The sequence below is a fragment of the Leuresthes tenuis genome, unplaced genomic scaffold (assembly GCF_036924035.1).
Source record: "Leuresthes tenuis unplaced genomic scaffold, fLeuTen1.0.hap1 SCAF_12, whole genome shotgun sequence".
Taxonomy (NCBI): domain Eukaryota; kingdom Metazoa; phylum Chordata; class Actinopteri; order Atheriniformes; family Atherinopsidae; genus Leuresthes; species Leuresthes tenuis.
The window spans coordinates 27,749,127-27,774,938 of record NW_027325366.1 but is presented as its reverse complement, the minus strand read 5'-3'; the positions used below and the strand labels follow the sequence as shown (position 1 = coordinate 27,774,938).

Below are 25,812 nucleotides of genomic sequence, written 5' to 3'. Positions count from 1 at the left end.
CATTAAGCCAGCACTGATACAAACTATAGGTGTATGATTGGATGTAGCACTCTACAACATGTGAATTGCTGTTTTATGTTAGTTTTTTTTGTTGCAGTCAATATCTAGTCAGAGGCCATGTAGAGGATTTTGTTTATGTAAGATGAGTCTCAAACTTAAAATGTGCATCTCACATTTTAAAAGAAGTATTGAGAACTAATTTATCTGCATATCATTTAAAAAACACACACTAGGTGACCATTAAAAGTGTCAATCTGAAAAGATCATATTCTCAACATTAAGAATTTGTGAAATCAAATTAATCTCACAAAATATGTTTACAATAAATCCACGGGTGTCCTGTATTCTTTCCTTAAGGCACATTATTGTAGCCCTATATTATAATAATAATGATGATAATGATGATGATAATAATAATAAATGTAAAAGTCAGAATGCTATCAGGTCATTCTTGACAATCTAACTAATTTAATTTCAACAAACTTTCAATATGTAATTTAATTACATATTTTTACAATATAATTTGGGTTTATAACAAGTGTAACTATCTCCAAAATTACACAATATAATGTACATGTATTCTTCACAATCCTAAAAAAACAAAAATAACATAATGTTCATAATCGCTGTTGCTGCTTTCAGGAATGACCTCCTGAAATAGCCTCTGGTTGAACAAACTCCGCTGTTCCACATGCCTTAATGTTAGCAGTGGCAGAATAGCTAAAACATGTTGCTATATCTATTCTAGCCTTAAAGCGGGCTACACATTTTGGTAATTTGCCCACTGTTTGATTGTTCTGTCATAGACTGATAATAGTTTTATCGGTGTGCGATTAACTACCCCTGACTCTTGTTTTCATGGGAAGACTTTGGAAGATCTGCAGTAGGCCGTGAATGGGCAGTTCAGTTCACTTTAAGGAGTCGATAGAAATAATCCCAAATGAGTGACTCATCCAGTTTATATTTGGGGCAGGTTTGAAGATGAAATAAAGTGCTGATTGTATATTGTTACAAAAGCTCAAAGTTTTGAAGGGTGTCCAAGTTCCCGTTCCAACTCCAGTTTAGTGAAGGTTCATCTGAGTGTGTCGTGGTTGAACGAATTCCAAATAGTCGAATCGTTCCCGTATCGCGCATCAAACACAGCGGCTCCTGACAGCGCTGCTGGAGTCCGACACTGAGAGGTGAGATGAGATGACTTTATAACAGTTAACAGACATGTTTAGAATAAACCGCTTATGATCAAATACTTCCGTCTGTTTACTATTTGATTTTACCCAAGTGTCGCCGTTAGCTTGATGGCTGTATTAGCTAGCAACAATGGGATGACAACAGACAGATCCGACCGCGGCCTGGTTCTGCTGTTAGCTCAGTGATTGACAGGCTGTCAACCAGCAACAAGCATTGTGTCGTCACGGATTTTTTGTCAAAGTATGTACTCTGAGGGGTTGTTATAACCTGTGCGTATCAGTGTAAATGGCGTGAAACGACAAGCCAGCAAGTAAACGGTTCGTGTGTTTTTGGCCGTTACCGCATCGAGCCTGAATGGTCGTGAATCAACATCAGCATCCACAGTGAGAGGCTCCTCCGTGGCCTGCTACCTTCGGTGGTGGTACCAGCCCCGTGAGCTGTTACTCCTTCGAACACCCAGTATGGTCGGGAGGCCTTTTATTGAAATTTGGGAAAGCTAACGGGAATCTGAAGCGCAGCGTTTTCTAATATCCAGAGTCGAGGTCAGTAACATTCAGATGTGAAAGTTGTCAACAAGCCACGGTTCACGGAGTGTTTTTATTCTCGTGTTCAAGCAGCAGTGATCATGCAGTCGTCTGTATAGGACCATACATTTATTTAATGCAGTGTGTAGGGACAGCATAATGTCATACTGTTTTATTTTTTTTATTTCCCTCCTTCCTGTTGTATTTTGAGAACACCACAGAGGTTTGAATTCAAGGGAAAGACAACCCTCATAGATAATCACATTAGCCTATCTGGTTTTATTCAGTCATCTGAATGTCGACACCTAAGGCAAGACTTATCAGGAAATAATAATGATAAATCATCTGGTGCTTATCGGGTCTTTAAGTTGGCAAAATAAAACCTCAAATGACTACAAGGCAGCTGACATCATGTCATTATTTATTGAACAAAAACTAAGCCAAAGTACAGAAGCAGTGTTTGAAAACCATGTCCGCCCTATGATTCAACAGCTTTTAGAACCACCTTTAGCAACAATAACGTGAAGTAACTGTTTTCTGTATGATGTTATCAGTCTCTCACATCATTCCGGGGAGGAATTTCAGCTAACTCTTCTTCACAACATTGCTTCACTCATTTGAGGTTTGCAGCATTTGTTTATGCTCTCCTCTCTTGAGGTCCCACCACAGCATTTCAGTCAGAGAGCAACACCTCGACTTTTTTCTTTTTCAGATTTTCTGTTGTAGATTTGTTGCTGTGTTTGGGATCATTGTCCTGTTGATGAGACAGTTTCAGCCAAGCTTTAGCTGTCGGACAGATGGCCTCACGGTTGACTCTAGAATACTTTGGTATCCAGAGGAGTTGATGGTGGACTCAATGACTGCAAGGTGCCCAGGTCCTGTGGCTGCAGAACAAGCCCAGTTTTTGTAATCTCTCTAAACGTTAAACCGGCTAGCCTTGGGGTGAACTTGCCGGGACGTCCATTCCTGGGAAGACTGACATCTGTCTTGAATGTTTTCCACTTGAGAATAAGTGTGGACACCTCACTCACACACACAGCTTCTGCATTTTGTCTTAGTTTCTGTTTAAATGGTATAACGTATTCCACGTTGTTGTTCATCTATGGTAGCTAAGTACCAGATAATTTTTTTCTTAATGCCCTGAATCCTGATACATAAAATCTTAGAAGACGTTAAAGGGTCTACGTTTATTTTTTCCCAGGACTGCAGATGGAGGACAACCAATTTTAATGTTATTCATAAGGATGTTGCTTTAAAGACATTTTAATTTGTTATTGTTTGAAAACCAAAGTGTGATAGAGAAGCTTAAACTTGGCAGCACTTCATGCACGTGAAAGTGTCAGGGTTCTTGTGTTGTGTGGTCAGATTTCTTTTCATGTCTTCTTGGGATACTTAGTCGCCATCATCAATGACTTTTGCTTCACTTGTATTTGCTGAATATCTGCAGTGAAAAAAGTTAGAAGTAGGACATACTCTTATAATAGTCTTGTAGTAATCTTTTAATTGCTGACAATCAGCTATTACATAAAAATATATTGAGCTATTTTAACTCCGCACTCCTGTGATGAAAGCATTTATTCCATCTCAAAACAGAATTTATTTAATAGGCATTGGGTTGTTAACACCAACTTTTGTTAAAACATGGATCAGTTGACTTAGAAAACTATCCAGAACGATGTATTTCAGTGACCACATGTTTGACTCTTCAACTCTTACGCTTCCTTACACCTGTGCCTCGTTGCAGCCTGGTTTTTGTTCTTGTTGTGAGCTTTAAGGTTTTCCCAAATTCTCCAGACGGTGATTGTTTCACTCTGCCTGTTGATCTATCCGTCCGGCCACCGACACTTGAAATTTACCCCCCCTCGGCTTGGCCCCCAACCAAACAGGACTTTAGACTACACAGGAATTCCTGTGACGGGGTGTTTTTCTGATTCCCTTCGGAAACGATCACCTCCACAATCCTCTGGCTAGATCTGCTGAGCTCTGTTGAATGCTTGTGCAAATGTTAGGAATTTTTATGATTTAGCTCTTTAACGCTTGCACCTACTGCAGTTTTTTTTTATTGCAGGAAAAAGTAAATACACAACTCATCACGTGACCTCTTAAGGTGATGATGTAGGGCTGCGGAGTTGGTTCTCACTAACTTGCACAGCTGTATCTCTGAATGCCAAAGCTGTGCACTAAATATCAAATATCCCGGTCCAAAAAAGAAAAAAAAAAAAAGAATCAAATTGCTGCTATGAAAGATATCATTGTGCCGGCTGCACTTGTGATTGAATTGGGATGCTCTGCATAGTTGAGGTTAGGAAGCTTTGGCTGGTTGTGTTGTTCTTCTACGGCCCACCAAAGCACCCGTGAGAAGCCAGGAGGTCCTTGATCACCAGAGGAAGCCGATGGAATGTACTCTATCCCACTGCTTCTCAGGATGCAGGATGGGCTGATCAATAGGACCACCTGCCTACATCTAGACTCAGCTCGCTGCTTTGGATCATACCTCAAAGGAGAGGCTTGGATTTCTTGGGAAACTTTTCCCTCTTGTACACTGTAAATATTTTGCCTCCTTCATTTGCACTCTCATTGTGCTTACCAAGTGCGTTTTCCCGGCTCAGAGCACACACACAGTCTTACCGCACTGTTTGATCTTTGATGCAGGCCGCGCTGCATTCAGAATATCAAAGAAGTATGGCCTGCAATGCCATAGCTCAATGTTTTAGTAATCTCGCAGGCCTCACTTAACCGGTACACGGGCACAGTGACTTGGCTCTTTCTTGAGTAACTCTTTTTCACAATGTGCTTCTTATTCTTTTCATGTCCATTATCAAAATGTAATAACACTGATCCTGTCATTACTCTGGGTGGGACGGCGTGTTAGAGCAACAGTACAAATATGTTTTCTTTTACATGTTGAGGATCGTTGATAGAAGGGGGATCTTAAAAAAGTGATGATATAACTCAGAATTCTTTATACTCCCTCTCATTCCTGCAGCTTAACCTTACCTCATTCTTTAAAACTTCTTTGCTTTGTCCCCACCCTGTTGTTTTCTTTTTTTCTATGCCTCCTGGCTTCCTTCTGTTTCCAGGTGAGCTGCCAGTCAGCCAACCAGCCAGGTGCAGCTCTTTGTTGCTATGGATGCTTGTGCTCGTATCAGAGGAGTCCCAGTAAGGGCCAGGGGCTCCGTCCGGAAAGAGGTGAGATTGCCGGGACACGTGCGTTTTATTCAGTTATGGGCTGTAATGTAGCCTCAGCGCATTCTGCCCGTGGTGTGACTTTTGTACCTTCATCGGTGGAACACAGGGCTCCACCATATGGCAGAAAGATAAAAGTCTGTTTCTTTTCAATTTTCCCACCAGACTTGGTTTCATTTGTCTGTTTCTTTAAAACCACAAACTGCAAATGACAAAGGATTTCTGACGGTGACACAATGCACCTTCAAATTCACCTCAAAACCTTGATAAAAGTGCTTCCCTCTTGGAAGAAAGGGGACGTTTTTTATAACACACGTAACTTTAACAGAATGAATAATTAAAACATTCATTGTGATTACAAAAATCAAGAATTTTCCCTTTTGTAAATAGAACTACGATTAAACTTAACCTTCTATTTATTCTCCTAACCCACAGCGTTGTACAGTCCGTGTCCCCGTCTGTCTGTCTCATGACTCCAGGCACTCCCCTCCCTCCTTTGGTGGAGGCGTGTGGGGAGTCCCTCTGTGTTCCAATTAAAGTTTTTAAAAAAAAAAGATATAAGTTGAATGATGAGATAGGCTTTCACATGACAGTCCTTCATAGACGTTAGTCAAACAAATTCGACAAACTTTTCCCTGCTTTCTGCCATGTTCTCATGTCCCTGAGATGGTAAAGGTGGGGGTGGGGGGGCAAGCCAGAACACCAGGAGCCCAGGGCAGTGACAGCCGGTAGAAGTTGAGGAGAAAAACAATTTTTTGTGCGTAAGAAGGGCTCCTGACTTGTAGAGGCTCTGCTGAGGTTTGCAGGTAGAACTATTCCTGCAGTAAATCATGAAAGATTTTATGATCTATTTTAGATTTTGTCTGACATGACTCAGATAGAAAGGTGGGGAAAAAATGCTTGGAATGCCAGTCAGAAACATTCAGTGCTACAAGCCACACCCTGAAAGTTCAGGGTGATCTCAAAAGTACTACCTCTGTACTGAGGCTGTTTTTAGGGAGGAAATTTCTTCCCCAGAACTCTGTTCAGCTGCTGATTCCTGCAGTCCAAATGGCAGAGGTAACCCCCTAAAAGATGCTGATTACTTAAAGACGTCCCCGATGGGTGAAATGCAGCCCCTTTCATATAAAATGAACTTGTAGATCAAAAAGTTCATTTTAGTATATACCGGAAGCCAAAAAGGTTACATGTGTAATTTTTGTGTTTGAATGAATTTGCAAAGTTGGCATAATGAGGGCATCTTCTTACGGCAATATAGTACAGTCTGTCACTGAAGAGAGCTTTTTAAATGACACTCGAAGCCCCACTCTCCAGTTTCCAGTTGGATACAACTCACTGATCAAGAAGGCTGGCTCTGTGCTGGGGACTTCCTCAGAGTCCTGTTAATGAACGATGGGAGAATGGACAATACTGCCCACCCTCAACACAGCACAAGGCAAGGATGAAAGAATGGAGTACTGGATAGTCTCTCTTCAGTTTCATTCCTTTTCTTTTCATTTAACACGGGAGAATTTCTTTTTAAAAGACCGCCGCAGGATAAAACTGGAGTTAAAAAAAAAAAAGGTTGTCCACTTATTTTGTCCCTTTTTCTATTCAGAATGATCAATATTGTCCTTTAACTGTTTCTGTGCTTGTGGTCTGCAGATATTTTCTGCAGTTTTAAATGTGGTAAGATTTGGTAGGGATCTTTTAAGTGATTTCAAATGTCAGCTTGAATATGACATGACTTCTCAGGCTATACCAAACAAGACGCAGACAGCAGTTCTTTTTGCATCCTTCAGGCAGGCCTCAGGCATGCTTCTGAGAGCTCATTAGGGCTAACCGTATACTGCGTGTGTGTTTGCAGACTGTGCGTGATGGTGAGGCACAGTCCGCCAAGAGCCTCTTTAGGAATAAAAAGGAGCTATGCAGTGTTTGCCTGGAGCTGCCAACCAGAGACACCACAAGACTGACAGAGGTTTGACACTCAAACCGCTGTGCAATCCCACAAATTAAGCTCAACCAGATTCAAACATAAGCCATTAATACTGACCATCGCTTTCAGATTCATTTTGTGTGCCTGCCTGGACAGTGTGAAGGAGATGATGTCACCCAGCAGGTATGGTTTTTTTATAATTACAAACATAAATGTTGGTAAAACACAAATGAGATTTCCCACTAATTCATTGTAACTTGTCAAATCTGATGCCAGCAGGTTAGCGATTCACCCAGGTCAAATTTGGAAGTTTTATAGTCAACAAGCTTATTTTACCAATGAGTTCTTTCTTTGTCCTACAGTTGAAGATGATTCTTTGTCTATTTTTTTTCCTTCAGGCTCTGTCGTCTCTGCCAGGGGGCTTGTGTGAGCTTCTCCGGTCTCTCCATGTTCACAGCCTAAGGAACGATGAGGTTCTCTTGCTCAAAGACTCCCGTAGGCTGGCAGAGCACAGGGACGTTGGGCCTCAGGTAGGTGTGAGAATTTGCTCAGTCAGCATTCTGAACAAAGCAACAGTGAGCAGATGGGAAGTGAAGGGAGACAAAAACAGGAAGTAAGAATTAATAACTGGACAGCACACAAGCCTCTCTGTGCGTGCAGTTTGAACAAGAACTTTCAACATTCTTCTGTTCTCAATATGGAATGAATAAAAGTGCCTTCTTTTAATTAATCAAAATATTTAATCTTTTACTTAGCAAAAGTAATCAAACCCTTTTTGAGGCGTGTACAACACACATCCTTCTGTGTCTATTTGAAATTATATGTACACTCTTGTGTTTACATGTCAGATTACTTCCAACCCTCAACAAAAGGGGAAGGTGAGTCAACGTTGTGGCTCTGCTGTGTGCTGTGCAGGCAAATCCCCATTTAAAAAAAATAAAACCGAAAAACAAATCGACATAACACTGCTCAGTCTCAACAAGAACTTTAAGTGTTGCAAGGGTAAGCAGTGCTCGCTTCAAGTTTTATCTTTTTAAAAACATGATTATTGTGTAATTGCATGTATTTCAAACACTCCTTCAGAGCCGAACAAATTAAATCCTTTCTTACTGCCATTTGTAGGGAGCTCACACACACATAACAAGCAAAACTGTAGTAGCTTCTATTTCCTACCAAGAGACACTATTGTAAATCAGTTCAAAAGGACTATTACACATGTTAATTGAACATAAAAGTTTATTCATCACACTTTGTTTAAAGTGTGCCTCTGAAGAATCTTCTTTTGAAGACCCATATAGTCCAGTGACCTTGTCCCCACCACCCAATCCCAGAATGAGCAATCAGCCTGTGGTGTGATGGCACAGAATGCAGGAACAGGGCTAAATGGGAGTGGCAGGGAGTGATAAGGGGACAGCGCCTTAAACCTTACATGTAAACGTGATGTTGGCAGGAAACAGATCCTTCACATCCAATAATATCCATCCAAAAGGTTCTCTCTCTTGGTGAGGTGGGTTATGGAAAAAATGGCAGTTTTATTTATTTAAAGTCAAATCAACAGTGTGTTAAAGCTGAAGGGATTTGTTCTCTTCCTGATTCCACAAGTGCTTTTTTTTTATTTCTATTGATATAAAAAGCATTTTTGGCACAAATAAGTTACTTTAGGTACATTCCCTCATATTTCTGAGGAAAAAACTGAACCTATGATTACACAAGTGCAAAAAAACTTGTTTAATTGTGAGATTTTAAGTTTGTTTATACTAGAATAATGCACAAATATGGCAAAAGAACATTAATATCACTTTAAAGTGTTTTTTCTCTCACAAGCAAAACAAAATTCTTGCTGTTGTTGATTAAAGCGTTTTCCCACTTCTTGGCCTTTGGTATGTTCAACAGACTAAGTGTTTCTCACGCTTTTGAGGAAACGCAGGTGGGATAGATAGACAGATGTTGTTTTTGCTGCCTATGACTGCAGCCTTGTCTTTCCTGGTACTGTATGTCTTGTTTGGGTTCCAGAGGCCCTGCAGCTTATTTTGTGGGTTTGTCATCCATTTGAGACGATAAGACCTCCCACTGATTTGAATTATAAAACGTGGCTTTGCACAAAATTATTTTGTACTCTGACAGCTTGTAATCAGAGCACAGACATAACAGTCCTCTTCCAGCCCACTTCCGCCCTCCTGCAGGATTAAAAAAAATCTACATGTGAATTCAGTTTACATTTTCAAGATCTTTCACAACAGCAGCTGGTCTGACCAAATGATTACAGGATAGGATGGATTTAAAAGTTTGTAGACTGTTTGTTTGTTTTAAATCACCTGCCAGCCAGACCAACATTTTTAACATTTCTCCTCTCTTTCGCTTCCTTTTTTGTGTGTGATTTTCTTTTTCCTCTAGTGTTCGCTAAAGGCTGTGTGTGTGTTGAGGCATAATCCCAGCTCAAGCGTCTATCCTCAGGCCAATGTAGCATCTTTGGTGGGCTTGTTGGGTTGCTACATGGCAGGGGTCCGCTATGTGCTGGAGCTCCAGACTCTTCAGAGGGGCACAACTGAGAACAATCAGCCAGAGGAAGATGACACCAACCAGTCAGTCTCATCAATTGAGGATGACTTTGTCACAGCCCTGGAGCATCTGGAGGAGGAAGACACTGGAGACCATCCCTGTGGGTTCAGCTAAAGCTTAGTAGCATTTCAAGTATCCATGGTTTTATTTACCTATAAGGAAAATCCAAAAAGGAAACCTGAATTTTAAAACCTCTGATTGTTAATTCAACATGTTGTCTTCAACTAATTTCCCCTTTTGTCTACTTCCTCTCCATCTTCTCAGCTGCAGCTCCTTATTGCCATTTTAAAAAGCGTGATGTGGCATCACAGACCATCCCAGCCCACAAGAGAAAAAAGGAATTGTCAGGCTCCCGTATTATCATAAGTTCATGTTCCAAGAAGTATTCAGCCAATCATAAGTTGAGCCCAGATGTGTCTGTCACAGTGCAGAGGTCATCATCAGGTGTTGAATCCCAGTGGACCTACTGCAGTCCTGGAGCTCGTCTACCCTCCCCTTCGATTAATGTCAGTGAATCAGAAGAATCCGACTGTTCCAGCCCCAGCCCAATCATTTTCCTGGATGAAGTAGGCTACCAAAAGAGCCTCCTGGCCAAGTTGGATATCCCCCAGGTGCCAGGGGGGCCCAGAGAGCGAGTTGAAGACTCCGATTCTGAAGTTAGTGAATTCTTTGACAGCTTTGACCAGTTTGATGACCTGGAGGAGCTGAGCTCAGATAGCTGCACTCTGATACTACCTCTGGACCCCACCAACACCTCAACCACGCAGAAGTCTACTGAGGCTAACTCCAGTGGGTCAAAATCCAAATATGTTTCCAGGGGGTGCTCAACTAAGGGTATGAATCCTCACTGCTTTGACCAGCCCACTCTCCCCGCCAATGTGAAAAAACCCACTCCATTGAAACCAGGTTCTCCCTACTCTATTCATTCTGAGGTGCCTGACTCTCCTCGGCTTGTGCAGACCCCCTCTGAGGAGAATGGTGGCCCACTTTTCAGTCCTGTCAGCTCCTCTGCCTTTAGTCCTCTGGTTGACTCTAGTGAACCGTTGGAATACTTCTGGAGGACAGATATGGATGAGCAGGACAGCTCAGAGCTACGTAAACCTCAGGATCTCTGTTCCTTGTATAAGACCTACTCAGACTTTGCCAGCAGTCTGTCCAGAGAAATTCTGGGATCTGTGTGTGGCTACCAGTCTGCTGTTGACATCAGTGAGAACAAGAATCTCACCTGCGTCTGCCACCAGGAGTTTAAGAACCCTTCAGGCTACTTGATGAAGCTCTCAGACATTCAGGAAACTGTAACAGTGGCCAAGCTCCAGAAGAAGTCCCAGTCTCTGAAGGATGGCATTCAGAGGTTTGCCTCTGACCTGGTGGAGATGAGCCTGGGCAGCGCCCTCCGAGACCTTCAAAAAGGTGTTTCCTCCTGTACCACCACATTGTGTCACCTAGCTGCCAGACTTACCTCCTCGGTTTTTCAGATGGCCTTCCATGAAATTGGCATGCGACATGCCTATGTGTTGAAAGAACGAGCTATTAATGGATTAGCTGGTTTCCTTGTTGGTGAGGCTGTTTCTGGGGCCCTGAAAGAGTTCCTCACAGTGAAAAAGCAGATTTTCCACAGCACAGTGACACGGTTTGCTGCCGATCTGGCTGAAGAGCTGGTGTTTGAGGGCATAATGGAAGTGTGTCAGTTCTCCCATCCCTCAACCCCTCTCACACCAAGTGATTGGTCGTTTGGCCACGGGCAAGAGGAGGAGGAGGAAGAGGAGGAGGAGGAGGTGGTGTCCTCTTATGCTTCAGACCTCTCTGAGTCTGTAATCCAGGAGGCTTTCATAGAGCTATCTCAGGCTGATGTCACTTTCACTAGCCAAGCAGCAATTAGTGTGTCGCTGGACAACATCTGCTATGTCAGTGCAGAAACCACGAGCACTGGCACCTGCAGCACCTTTGCTAACCAGCAGGTTTTAAGCGCCAGCTCCGCTGCAGCAGCGCCAGTGCCGTCAGGAGAGGATGCTAACTGCACAATGAAGAATGCCCTGTTTACTGTATCAGGCATGGCCAGCTGTGTTCCTGTTCCTCAAGCAGGCCAAGCCCTCTCCCACTTGCAGGATACAGAGGAGACCTGTCAGCATACGGCTAGGCTGTTAGATAGCCCAGAGTCCAGCCCCAAAAGAGTTTCATCCTCTGAGACTACCACCAATTCACACACTCATAGCACCACACCTGGTGGAGACCCCTCCCAACAAAAGTCTCCATTCCAAAACTTCTCTGGTAACATGGTGGATATGATAGTAACGGAGGCTTGTGAGCTTATGACTGCTTCCAAGATGAAGAAGAGTTTTGGTGATTGTGCCGATTTCCTAACAAAGACAATCGGAAGCCGAAGGGACTCAACCTCAATGCAGGACACTCCAGATTCTCCTTCAAAGCAGGGAGCTGACAGGGAGGGTTTCAGATACGATGGGTGTGTTAAGCAAAGTGGTCCTTTTGAGCAAGCAGCAGACCTTCACAGTCATCCTGTTTCCTTTCAGACGGCCTCTTCAAACCAGAGAGTCAGTTGTGAGATGGATCCCAGGAGGAGAGGTGTGGCTGAAACGCATCCTGTAATGATGGATACTCTTGGTGTACCGGGTACGGCTGTGGGTGGACACAACAGGATATCCGTACCAATGGATGACTCAGTACCAAGCCCTGGCCAAAAATCTGGTGGCACTCCTGGTACTCCTCCCTCCACGCCTCAGCAGCCCAGTGAGGTCTCCAAAGAGAAACAAATAAAACAGTTTTCCAAGAAGCTGAAGAGCAAGCTGGCCAAGGAGTTTTCTCCTGCAACGCCACCTCCAACCCCTCACTATCAACCTGAGCCAGGCCCTGGGCCAAAAGGCATCATCCCAGAGGAAGAAAAAGCTGAGTTTATGCTCAACCTGATGAGGTCTCTCTCTGAGGAGGCAGATGCCACTGAGGATGTAGTGGACGAACCAGTGGAAGAAGGAGGTGTGAGTGGTTGTTTAGAGGCCGAAGGTGGTCGACATGATCTGAACCACGTGTCTTCTCGCAGAATGTCCAACAAGGAAGCTCTTCACTATGCTGAGCGATTGGCATGTCACATAGTGTCCATGGCAACAGAGATGGATACCCTAGGAGTAGCAGAGGAAGAGGGGGAGATGAGCAGGGCCAGCGAGAGGAGGAGAGACAGTGTTGCTCAGTTCTCAGAGCAGACCCTAAACACCTTGTGGGTATATGCCGGCGAGGTGGCGGGAGAAGTCATAAATGATGTGAAGAGGATGGTGGGCTCTGGACAGCAGTGTTCATATCACAGAGCTCTCAGAAGACGAAGAAGCTTTGACAGATCTAGCTCTGAATGTTTGAATCACCACAACCGACACCAGTCTCATCCCAGTACAGACCAGATCAGAGACTGGAGGTTAGGGAGACTGGCTGAGCAGTGGTCTAATGACTTAATAGCCTCAGTTTCCCGGTCTCCTACCTCAGCTTCAAGCACCATCTCCAGTTCTAGCTCTGGCCTGTCTTCTGAGTATCCCAGCTGTGAGAGTGTGACCGATGAATATGCTGGCTACCTCATCAGGGTGCTGAAAAAGGAGGGTGGCAGTAGAGAGTTGGTGCTGGACCAGTATGCAAGCCGTTTGGCTTACCGTTCAATAAAACTAGGTTTGGCTCATGCTAGTCATAAGATCAAGCAAAGATCCTCAGGTGCCCACCTTCACTCCTCTAAGTCTTTGCCAGATGAATGGAGAGCATCGAGTAGTGAGACCTCATCACCCAAAGACGGAGCAGAGTCGGTATCGTTTCAGTCAGGTGACGATACTCAGTGTTCTTGCAGGGATTCTGAAGAGCAAAGCAAGAGAGAGTATATGGATCTGGTTAACTTTGCGGAGTCTTTAGCTTACAGTATCACCTGTGATGTCACACGCAAGCTACATCTTTCTTCTGTACGACTTCCCAAGTCTCTGACTGACTCCTGTCTTTATAAGAAATCCAAACTTGAAGACATGGCAGATAATCTCATTAGGAACTCTTTCTCCTGTCCTCTGTTGTCAAAGGAGGATAAGAGCAGACACTATCACAGTACAGGAAGCCTGTATGATGGAGGCTACAGCAGTAGGGTTATGCAGGTTATTGAACATTATGCCAGGAAGATAGTGGATGACACATTGACGATGAGCCTGGCTTCAGTTGGAAGTTCATCCTGGGAGCATCTTCGGACACAAGGCCAAGACAGACACTCTCACACCCAGAGACTGTCTGAAGGACCAGCAGGGGTCCGAGCTTTTGGGGAGAGGACCTGCCGTTATTGTCAGGTCCAAGAGTGTCCATACTGCACCAAACTCAGCCGGCGTCACAACCGGTCTGTATTACAGAGGAGGAAAAGCGGAGCAGAATGTCAGCGGCTCTCCCGTGTGGAGATTCCCAAGATCCACATCGACCTGGACCACAGGGCAGCGTTTGCAGAGGAGATGGTTTCTATGGCAATGGAGACAGCTAAACGTGAGCTGAGTAACACCAGCCTTAACGCTGACAGCGGCATCGGCCATGATGGCACCAGCTACGCTGAGAGCCTAACTGCAGAGATCATGACGTCAGCGCTGTCCAACATCTGTCAGGCTGCCAGCATCAGGTACATTAAGAGTAGCATATGAATTAGCTTTTACACACTATGACTGCCATGCATGAGTTATAGTTATTACTAGGACCCACACATACTTTAGCATCAAAGCAGTTTTGTTTAATTAGCTGTTTATCTCATGGGAGATGGGGAAAATAACATCACAAGAAGCTGGTGTTTAACTATTTTATCATTTTGTTATATCAATTATCATCATGAATTTGTAATTGCTAATATTCGTTTAATTTTTCCATCTCTTACAGTGCTCCAGGTAGGGAGGCCACAGAGTCCACTGTGTCCCAGCAACTGAGCGTTGGAGATGACAGTCTGGGCAGCTGGTCTAACCTGAGCTTTGAAGATGATCATCCAGACGACAACAGCAGCTTCCTCCATCTCAGTGACAGGTAGAAACCAGCAACTTATTCAGACATACCTCTTGGAACACAGTGCACTCATTTACTCAGACACTTTACACTAAAGATGTCTTAAAGAGCTTTAGTAGTGTGTCTGTGATACATGTTGATATATAGTCATTTCCACGTTTTAAGGTTATCAAATACAACTAGTAATGGCTTGTAGTCTCCACGCAGCTTTTTTCTTTCTTTCTTTTTTTTTAACACAGTCAGATGATGAGAATTTGTTTGTGCCTCCATCTGTCCACCCTTTTAATTTAATCTCCAGCAGTTTCTGCCTGTAGCCACTTTGTTGGTTACAATAAACAGTCAACAGCGTGATTTGACACAGCAAAGTGGTACAAACAAGTATATTTTAGAAGTAGCTTTGGGTTGTTTTTCTAGCTGGATGGGGAGTTGTGCAGCATGCAGTTTTTATTCCAAGGGTTTTCCCATGTTGCACTGACATTTTTATTTATTTTGTATGAACTGTTAGTGCAGCCATCTCTCAGGCGGAACGGTTTGTTTCTATACTGGGTCTGTCCTTTGAAAGTAAACAATGTATTAACATACAATTTAACAAGTGTTATGCAAGCATCTGAGCTGTGGACTTATCGAACTGTTGAATTATCTGGGGACAGTGTATGCAGGGCTTTAATCTTTTGGTTTGGGGAAGCAGGGCTGCAGAATTGGATTTGGTAGTTCTATTTAGCTACTGTTTTTGGAGACAGAGATACTCAATTTTGTAATGAAGAACATCAGTAAACATGTCCTTCATTTATCCTATGTGTTATTACCAGCAGGGAGTGGTACGTTTTGCTAGCTCCTGTATTTTTCATAAGGAAAGATGACTCAGATTACCGTGTCGCTTCAAAGTCAAAGATTTCCAATGAGGACAGTTCAAAGGAGGAATCGGCAGGCGATGTTGAAGGTCCACTCTTTTTAACAGGAATGTCTCTCATAATTTATGTGACTGAAATATTGCAAAGAAAGGAACACCGTGTAAAATGTGTCCTGCTGTCACAGGACAGCACTTTGTCAACTCCTCTGCATGAAGTGTAAAGTATACAGAAACCGATGTGCTTATGTTGCAGCTGCCAATCCGCAAGCAGCATTTTGCAAGAAGGAAACTATTAATCAGTATGGAGAAGTAAATTCAATACTAACTGCTTGCCTGTAAACTAACAGCACTGTAATTTAATTCAAGGCCACATTGATTTGTTTAAAAAGAGCAGAGTTCAAGTAAATCCTATGTAATCCTACACTACTGCACCACATGCAATCAGTTCATCATTAGAGTAAACACAGATTAACCGAAACAAGTTAGCAGTACTGCATAAATTAAAGTAAAACACAACACATTGATATTCTTTCCATTTGAATTGAATCTCTGATAAATGCTTTCATGAGAAATAATTTTAGCAGGAGTGTGATATCTACAATTTATCTTGTAGATTCATTTAAAAATAAGAATAGAATAAAAATGTGTTTTTATTACCGTAGAACATGAAATGACTATGTTAACATACAATAAGTTCCTCTTCCCCCTCGCCTCGCTGTTACTACAGGAGCCCAGAAAAGACAAACCCGCCAACTGAGCCTAGAACTGGCCATTTGTGGGTTTTTTCAGCCATCGTAGTTTAGGGAAGGTGTGTGAGGGGGGGCATTCCTTTGTTCTCCTAAAGCAGTACACTAATTTATGTTTTTTTTCCTTGAAAATAAAATCAACTACTGTCATCCAAGTGAAAAAGTTATTATAACAGGGATTTATCTGTAACAAAATGGTTTGTTTTTATTGGATTAAAGTGGTGTTCCTAAAGGTTTTAAGTCGGTGCTACTTGGAGTCGGTTGCCTTTTTCTATTTCATTATGGACTTGAAACTTAAAGCTTTGGCCATGTTATACAGTAGTCTTTTACAGTCCTTTCCTGCTCCTGTTTGTAAGATGGATTTATGCCTGACGCACTAATCATTGTCCAAGCAAATTGAGACACAGCGCCATAGCTGAGAAAGGCTCAAACACTCGCATAAACTGACGCAAATGACTGCTACTACAGAAAGTTGTATAGTAAGTAAGTCATTCATACACAAACTTAACTTCTCAGTTTACATACTCGCATTTATAATTTCACACGAATGTAGACGACCAGTTCTATTGTCAGTGTTGATTGTTCACATGCTTGTTCGAGTAATGCACCGATTATCGGAGGTTTCCACGAGGGAGCCCACCATAAAAGTCACACTGTACTAAACAATTGGATGTAATCAATGAACATGGCGATAATAGAGGGACTTGGTATTTGATTGATGTTAAAGTTGCAGAAGGCAAAGATCTTGGAAACCAGAAAAGAACTGCTAGAATTTTGAACACCCTTGTCACCTGCAGCCTCCCGTTCCCTCTGTTTTAAACCAATCCCCATCAAAGTGCATGTCTACATGCACTCACAGAGGCAATTACAAGCAACCCTGATACAAAAACAGTTGTTGATAATAAGCATACGATGAAAAAGCTTTTTACTTTTCTGTTTAATTTCACGTCATGCTGACAAACGATTATCAAACTTGGACTATAGTTTTAGCATTTATTTAGAGAAATGGGGTCATTAAAATAGCTTTTTACTGGTCATGTGTCAGTCATGTAATGAATCCTGCACAGTAACGTCCCACAGCAGAACTTTGGGAGACTTTATACAGTGTTGGACCATGTTAGATAAAATGCTGTGGATCAGCTTTGAGGCGTTTGAAACCTAAACATTAGTTGAATTATATAAGCCACTACAGTAGCATTGCTTTGATCTGTGGCTCACAGAATCCTATGTTATAAGCAACAACTGACACAGGCACTCATAGTGACATAGTGTGGTGTGAACATTTCTTCAGGCAGAAACAGGGCCTACAGGAGGTGCAGTGGTGTAGTTGTCCTGTCAGACTACTTGGATAAATCACACGGCGAGTAGACTTGGCATGCAAAGCACCAATGCACAGGCACAGAACCATGGCAAGACCCTGAGTCTGACTTTCCGACTTCTCTGGGACATGATCTGATGAAGTCTCTTGGAATGAGATGTTTTACATTTCTGGCAAAGATTTTTATCTCTATGGAAGCAAAACTGACAACATCTGAAATTCTTTCCCAAGATACCAAAACAATACAGTGTGAGAACAGCTTGTTATTTTGGCCATTGGGACTGAGTCAATCTATCATAATATTTTCTAAAGGTGTGTCTTTGAGCACTCTCCTCACTTCAGGCACTGTTTCTACAGGAACAAAGTCCATCATGTGTAATTCATGAGACTCCTCAAAAGTCTGCTGCAACCACCCTCAGCAGATGAAGTGTTGGAAGAAAACATCTGGAAAACACAACAAGAGAAACATCTCCATGAGCTTGTTTAGACACTGAGCATGAAGATTGACTAAATTAAGCAGCTCCTAACATGAATCATTTGGTGAAACCACAAGGAGAAGCCTGAGCTAATGCACATTGATGGAGATATTTTTAGATACCAGAAACATTGCTCCTTTCAGGTTCACTGAGGTTGTGTGCAGGTTCCAGCCAGTAGGCTAATCATTGACTAATAACAGAGTGTTGTTGTGCCTCTGTTGCCAGCTCGTTGTCCTGGTGGAACCCACAAGATTAACGCCATGTGAATGCAGTGATCTCACATCTTAGGCTTTTAGCAACAAATTATCTCTACCGACATTACAGATGATTCAGTGAGGTATACAATACAGTGGAAAAAGCTGCATCATTTGAAGAATCCTCCTCTGTTTTGAACCTCACCTGACAGTTAACGGATCATTCCAAATGCTCATCAGCCTAAGTTTTGTTTATTAACAGTTCATGATGGATTAAGTCATTGTAACAAACTGGAGGAAACTGCTTATTATATCCTGATCTTTTGTTGCATTTAGTGTTATCGCAGTGCGTTACATGCCCTCTCTCCTCAGCAGCAATGGGAACAGCAGTAGCTGGAGCAGTCTGGGCCTGGAGGGGGAGGTTTGTGAGGAGCGCATGTCATTTTCCCCCTCTGACAGGTTGGTCAGCGACTGGGTTAACCTTTAACTACCTCAGGGTTCACCTAGAATGGGACAAAGAATGAGCTGAGTTACTAAATTTACTGTGAAGGGAAAGCAGTGACAGATTCATCAGAGGAAAGACCAACACAGAATTGGGGAATTGTTTCATCATGTGAAAATAACTCAAAGCATTGTACAAAGGAATTTAGATTTGTTCTTTGTCTCATACTAGGAACCACCAGCCCCTTGCATGACCACATTGTAGCTCCAAATATAAATATATTTGACATGGTATATGCTTGTTGATGCTAATGTCTGCATGCAATGTGTTTTTTAAGTTTTGCTGTTTCTGTGTATAGTGTGGTTGCTTAATAAGAATTTGATGTAGTCCTAGATGTATGAAATATGAAGGCTTGTGTGGTAGAATGTATTTTTGCTTTCTCCATGCTTGTTGCTGCTCATTGAGGCACAGCACTCCCAATCTGCTCGCACTCTTGAGCTGCATTTAGACATGGCAAAGAACCAGCAAACATCTTTAAATTGCCGTGGGAATACTGTAAAATCAGTATTCAGTTCTGCATCAAATGCCTCAGAAGTAGTTTTGGGTATTTATCTGCTTTGGCTCCGATCAGCATTGATGGGAACACAACAACCAGAAGCATATGCTAATCTTCAGAGAATTTTGCACTCAGGGCTGCAAGAGAGGGCCCTGCTCACTTATGTTTTAATTCATTTTTTCTTTTTCTTTTTTTTTACATAAACACACATTTACTAACTGCTGGAAACACACACACTCTCCTACTGTTTGGGGGTGACATTTGTGGTCAGATCAAATTTGATATACTCATCTAATTATTTCAGAAAGGTTTTAATATCAGAAACTGTTAAATGTATGGATGGATGGATTACAGCCTGCAGCCTTATTGGCTGTAACTCCAGTTCTGCATTCGTTACATGCCTCGGAGCACTGAAGGTTACATTACTGAACACATCACTTCTGGTGGTTGTAAAAGGATTTAATTGACTTGTTTTAGCAGGCGTAACAGTATTTAAAAAGCTAGATTTAACACGCTACTTTTAGTGTAAAACCTTTCAATGTTCCTGTTATTGACCAAGTCATTTGCTCTAGTTTTCTGTATTTACCTTTGCATTTTGCGTCCAAGTCACAGGAAACTGAGCTCTCTCAGACACTGTACAACACCTCCTGAATATTTGATCTAAAGAAAATTACATTCAGATCACGTTAATACATAATAAAGTTTTCTACATATTGCTCTCTGCTACAGTCAGTGTGCAGCAACTAGCTGATGGCCGGTTCAGAACCTGTTATTAAGATGGTCATTTTCTCTGAGATACAGTTTTGTAGTTTAGCTTCTTTTAAGGAATTAAAAACCCATAAAAATCTGACCATTTTCACACATGCACTGGAATACTGAACACCCACATCATGTTCTGAACAACACACAACACCTTGTGAAATCTTCATGAGACCATTGGGTGAGATAATGTGTTAATGGAGCAGCAAATATTCCTGAACATTGACCACCTGTGTGCAAGTGAATGTGCAGTTAATCGCCCATTCATTCTCCTTTCTGCTAACCTTTTGCTGCTCACTCCTTGGTATTGAGGATATGCCTCGTCTGCCATTCCCAAAGTGTTGTGATGAATTCAGAGATTTCCACAGTGTAAGCAATGCTTCATGTCTTGCTCCCCTGCGTTCGCAGCTGTGAGTGCACATCGCCAGCAGAAAGCCTCCCACTGTGAAACATGTGAATGGCATCTGCACAAAAAGTCAGGATCAAATTGTCAACACAAACAGCTCAAGACCAAATCTCTAACGTGGATGGTGCTGGTCACCACCACAGATTTATTACATTTTCATTTAGGAAAACCTTTGCTAGGCACCTTCATAATAGACTAAGCTAAAATGACACTGACATTGTACTTTGGTAAACTGTGTATTCTGTATGGTTGTTATGTTCTTTTCTTCTGCTTCTGCCATCCTTGATGCTTCATGACCCTGAATGGGGAATGCATTTAGAAAACGAAAAAAAAAACCCTCCTCAGACATTTCCCCTCTGAAAGAAAATGATATCCTTTATAACAAATGGAGCAGAGTCTGAGTGTCTGTAGCTGCAGGCTGTGTCAACAAGACTGTGATTAACAATCTTATAAAGTGGAGAAATGACTGTTTACCCGTTGGCACGTCACACAGCAAATATTTGCAAAATTGACAGAAAGGATATCATGTAGATTTTCAGAAGGGGAAAAAAAAATCATCTTTCACACTGATTGAGATGTACTCTATGCATCTTATCTGGCAAAAGACCTTAAAGCATAAAGTAAATGACTCTTAAAAAAAAAAACAAAAAAAAAACATTGACTGTAAATAAGTGGAATGCTCCCCTCAGTGTGCCCAAGATGTCTTTTGATTATGATTTCATTGATTGCCTTTGATATCCAGCTATGCCCATTTCCAAGGCTGTTGGCTAATGCATGCTCCCTGTTCCTTTGTCTTTTTATGCAGCCTCATATCCTCAGCTATTTCTCTCTTCTCACCAACCTGTGTCTCATCCAACAGTGACAATACAGAAGACAAGGAGACCGAAGTCAAAGAGGAGTCCAGTGGTAAGGGTGTTTTCTGGCCTCAGTCTTCCTTTGAGGATGTACAGTACTGTGTTAAACCACCCCTCGTGTTTATTTTTTATTAGAAAAATGGGAAATGGGTGCAGTGATTTATTGAAACGTGTACAAACATAAATGGAAATTAAGCTTGTACTATTGTAACAAGCCTGATAGTCTATATTTGGTCTGAGCTCCTTTATTCTTCAACACAGCCTGAACCCTCTTTGACAAGCTTTCTTGTCATTTCTTTAAGTAGTCTTCAGGAACAGAAATGGTTCTCCAGGCTTCTTGAAGACATTCTTTGGATGTTGGCAGCCTTTGGTTTCGTTCTCTGTCGAGATGATCCCACACTGCTTCAGTAATGTTTGATAAGTTGTCTGTTGTGTGTAGACACAACACTGGTTCATCCCTTGAGTTAAGGGCCTTTTTTATGTTTGAATAATTCATAGCTCCGTGTTGAAGGGGCCTCTGTTCAGGTACAAGGAGTGGACTGAAAATGAGTGAAAAAAGCAGCCGATATCTGAAGAAAAACATTGAAAGACCTTCAGAACGAACAATTGCTCAAGACCACTTTAAAAGGTTATAAGAAAGTTTGGCTGCTTGACTATTCGGGCTGGATCAAGACTTGAGCAAAGTACTGTCTAGTCAGTGGTTATGCTAGATTATGTTTTTTTTTTTCAATATATATTTTTTAAGTTTGCTTACATCCAAATCAAACAGTTTAATCCATGGAAATGAGCAAAAGACGGCCCCCTCTGTTAATTTGAGGTCTTGTTCTTTCCACTCTTCTGAGACTTGGACAGCAGTTGGATTCCGGCTGTCTGCGCTCGGCTGTCTGACTGTGTTGTTGAAGGGGATTTTACCACCCCCATATTCAGCCACACCAATGCATTACATGTGTGTCAAACTACAGCAGCCCCAGTGTGAGGGGAGGGGGTTAGTCATTTTTGGTCTATAGAACTGTGGGAACCCAGAAGAACGCTGTTACACATTAACCCTCAGTGGATCTGTCTGTGCTTGAGTTGGGAATAATTGTTGTCTGTAACTGTCGACGTTAGGCTGATTGATGACATCACTCTGTGCTGCAGGGACACTCTGTGTGGACAGGACTCAGGTGCAGGCTCCCAAGACCGCTCTGCTCATTGTGAACTCGGATGTTAGGGAGTTCAGGCGTGGCTCTCAACATGTGACCCCCGACCCCCAGCTCAGAAGCATGCTGCAGTGGGTGGCGGCCTCCATGGCCGACATCACTCAGATCCAGCTGAGTCCTGACAGAGAACTGCAGCAGGTGATTCTGAGCGTTTTCATTACCCCCGACTCAAACAGGCTCCCACTGTGGTATTTATTATTCAACAAGTCTTCTTTAACCACGTCATGTCGCTACAGTGAAAGCAGTCATGCTTTCTGTTACTGTTGATTTTTAAAGGTTGCAGTCCTGAAAAGTGGTGCCCTGGATTCCTCCAGAGTTAACTTTGTTGTAGAGACAAACAGCCGCAAACCAGCTTCTGTAATGATGAAGTGAAACAAGTTGTTTAATGTTCCAGTCACACAGCTCTGACGACAGTCATCTTTTTTCCAGATGTTGGTTTTAGTCACGAGTCGAGATGTCAGATAATTCCCTCTTAACAATTGGCTGAGATATAAATACATTGACTAGAAAAAAAGAAGATATGCACATTATATGCACTCTCAGATGTACTACCTAGTTCCACCATCAGGTGGATCTTCTTACTGTTCAAAGAGGTGGAGTTACAGGTTCGTTTTCTGACCGCCGGGAACGGTCCCATGAATGATAAAAGAAGCTAAAATATCTGCTGTCCAAGTTAGAAATGTAGCCTGCATGGTTCTAATGACTATTACTTGTTAGAGAACCCTGCTGTGGTTCCCCTCAGCTGTGTTTAGCAACCAGAGGTTCATAGTAATGAAAAGATCAGACACCTCGATACTAATACATGCATCATTTTTTAATGACTTGATTTCTTTAAGATTTTGGGTAAGGAATATTACCTTACTTCCTTACCTTAATATATCTACAACTTGAGTGTTGGTAAACTATAGAACATTACCTCGATCCTTTTGGTGGCAGTGTACCATATTGATAATTTGGAATGGATCTGTGTGTCTTCTGATCTGAGTGATAACCGTGTGACGTTTCAGCTGCCGGTGGTGGTGCAGAGGCTACGAGAGAGGAAGTGGAAGGTGGGAGATCTGCTGCACACACTGCTCCGCTACTGCGAGGAGAACCAGGCGCATGGTCTCCTCCCGGCCAGAGAAGAGGCACTACAGGCGGGCAGAGATCCTCACCGCACCCCCCTCTTCCAGTGGCTGCTGGAGCTTGCTTAGAGCTTTTTTCTTCCTCTCCTCTGTTCCACACAGGCCTTTGCAAACACAACAGCCTCCAGAGGGCGCCACACAGATCAGCTAATCCGTCTTACTGTCATGAATGTGGGCGGCATGTATTTTGCAACGCATGCTGTGACCAAGAAGTACTTCTGTTGTATTCTGTTTTTGTTTCCACCTTCTGTTTTGTTGTTGGAGATTTATTATTTATCCTTTTGCTTGTATCACTGGATTATTTAGTGCGCCGTCTGAGGCGCCGCCCACACAGCCGAGCGGAAGTCCTCACATCGAGCTGCCGTTGTGCTCGGGCCGGTTTGTGAGACAGCGGGACCCACCCCGTGTGTTTCCAGACAGACACACAAATGAAGTGAGAGAAAGAGAATGTTTTTTTTTGGGTTGTCAGGGAATCCCCACAGCTGCTGGGCAGATGATGTCATCACATCCACAGCTCACCTCTGTGGTGGTGTTTCCACATGTTAAGAGACCAACTGTGCGCACACACACACATCACACCACACCCTTGTGCTATCAGAACCAATTCAAGAACACAGCTACCCCCCACCGACAGTGTTAATTCACTGAGAAGTAAGCATTCAGTTTACTTCAGTGAAGTTATTCTGGAGCTCTAAATGCAGGGAAAGTGACGTTTCATATTTCATCAATGTGCTGCCATTCATGTAGAAACATAAGATGTAAAAACTTTCATGTCATTTTGTTTTTATGATGAAAGAGCTATAAATTTGGCTGCAAAATGATAAAAAGCAGCTAATGAAATTGCCTCTCAAGAATTTTCCTGTTTTATCTCCTTGCTTAGCAACAATCTCCTCGCTTGTCAAACTTAGTAAGACATTTAGAGTGGATGATGTTTACCATGGTGGGGGGGGTTTAAAAGAAAAAAAAAGTATATATTTTCAAGGTAGATTATCTAATCAAGCATGAAATGCTGCTCAAAGTTATGAAAAAAAGAGTTGTATTGGTCTAAAATTGCCAAATGTAGCTCATAGGTGATCATCTGCAACTCCAGCCAGTAGTAAGTGTGTGAGTCGCTGCTTTGTCAGGGGGGGGCACATCGAGTTCGGGGAAGATCCAGTGACGCAGATAGTAATTAAAGACTCCGGTGTTGTCTGCACCTCCAAAAAGAAAACCACAAATTAGCAGCATCTGCATAGCTAAAGCCGAGACTCACACATTCTGTCACCCACGCGCTTCAGTCACCTTGTGGAATCAGGGAGTTCGAGGCACCACAACTTCCACACACCCACGTTACTCACCAACACGCACAGCACTACCAGCTACTCGCTGAGATGCACTTTTTTTTGATTGGGCCAAGGAGAGGCCGGGCATTTCTAGACCTGGCCTCCTCTGTGACTTCACTCTCAGCATGAACAGCCTGCGCTGTACATGCCACTGTACCCACAATTCTTCCCCAAAGAAAGGTTATTGGGATTTGTTTGTATTTATTTTTTGTTATTGTGTTTGTTTTCTGAATGAGGGACCGAAGGATGACTTGATGCTGCGAGGTCTTGAGGTTGAAACACTGTAATATACAACGACCTCACATCTATTATTAGTAACTTAAGTGTTGTTGGTGGTGTACGCCTGCATGGCTCAATCAGACTTTTGAAGCTCAACATTATTCTCTTTGTTTATACGCTGGCCTGCATTAATTGAGCTGCAGTGATGGGTTCACACTGCCTCAGTATGATACAGGCCCTTGCAGATGACTTGTTTGTTCCTGCTTAATCTCCAGGCTGCCAAATTGTCATATAATCTCAAAGGTGTTTGTTCTGTATGATTGTATGTATTTAAAAAAAAAAAAAAAAAGAATCCAAAGTAATACCCAAGTTATTATCGAACATACTTGCAGAAATGAAGAAACGGTTGAGTATTAACCTCGGACGTATGAGAGTTTATTGGTTTACATTAAAGGAATGTATTAAGAGTCTTCGCATCACAATATACAAATTCTCTCCTGGTATTTCATTTCAAGTAGGACTTCCCCAGGTTTTATCCAGCACCCACTCCCTTTTGTGTTCTCCTTCTTTATCTCCTTTACATTCCCGTGCATCCCAGATGACCTCTAGCGCTATATTGTTGTGTTTGTGAAAGCTGAATGTGTTATGAGCCTGCCAAGATTCCATGTAGGGGCAGATATACTGTAAATCTGTTTTGCTACTGTTGTTCCCAGTGTTGCTTTCTGCCTCTCCAGCCACAGGAAGGAAAACTTAAACGATGAAGAAAAGTGCATCACCTTCTCTCACCTGTATCACCCTGCTTCCTTGTTAAATCCTGCTAAATGAAGATATTTATTAAATTATGTTAAAATGTACAACAGTGAGTTATCTTCCTTAGTGGCACTGCTGAATAGTTTCCACATTCTAAGCTTGAAATCTAACTTTGTTTATGTTAAAGCTTGGTGTGACAATAAAGCTTTTTATGTGCTCTGATA

At 42.4% G+C, this 25,812-nt stretch overlaps 1 protein-coding gene across 7 annotated transcripts; it reads left to right on the top strand.

Moving 5' to 3' along the window:
• The first annotated feature begins 1,108 nt into the window (after positions 1-1,108).
• Positions 1,109-25,812, top strand: akap11 (A kinase (PRKA) anchor protein 11). 7 transcript variants are annotated; one of them, XM_072397349.1, is made up of 12 exons: positions 1,109-1,181; positions 4,793-4,901; positions 6,745-6,855; positions 6,943-6,996; positions 7,212-7,343; positions 9,208-9,472; positions 9,637-14,002; positions 14,254-14,394; positions 18,333-18,416; positions 20,926-21,026; positions 22,112-22,311; positions 23,181-25,812. In XM_072397349.1, exons 2-12 carry the CDS (start codon positions 4,839-4,841, stop codon positions 23,364-23,366), a joined length of 5,703 nt encoding a protein of 1,900 aa, XP_072253450.1. In that variant the 5' UTR covers positions 1,109-1,181; positions 4,793-4,838; the 3' UTR covers positions 23,367-25,812. The 7 variants fall into 7 exon arrangements, with proteins under 7 accessions (XP_072253450.1, XP_072253448.1, XP_072253454.1 ...); XM_072397347.1 differs by having other exon boundaries at positions 18,330-18,416; XM_072397351.1 differs by having other exon boundaries at positions 1,110-1,181; positions 20,980-21,026.

What these genes read in the sequence shown, in the direction of transcription:
- akap11 (XM_072397347.1), top strand. Translation starts at nt 4,839, where the DNA reads ATGGATGCTTGTGCTCGTATCAGAGGAGTCCCAGTAAGGGCCAGGGGC. An exon ending in GGGGCTCCGTCCGGAAAGAG is followed by an intron (nt 4,902 to 6,744) that starts GTGAGATTGCCG and finishes GTGTGTTTGCAG; the next exon opens with ACTGTGCGTGATGGTGAGGC. An exon ending in CTGACAGAGAACTGCAGCAG is followed by an intron (nt 22,312 to 23,180) that starts GTGATTCTGAGC and finishes GTGACGTTTCAG; the next exon opens with CTGCCGGTGGTGGTGCAGAG.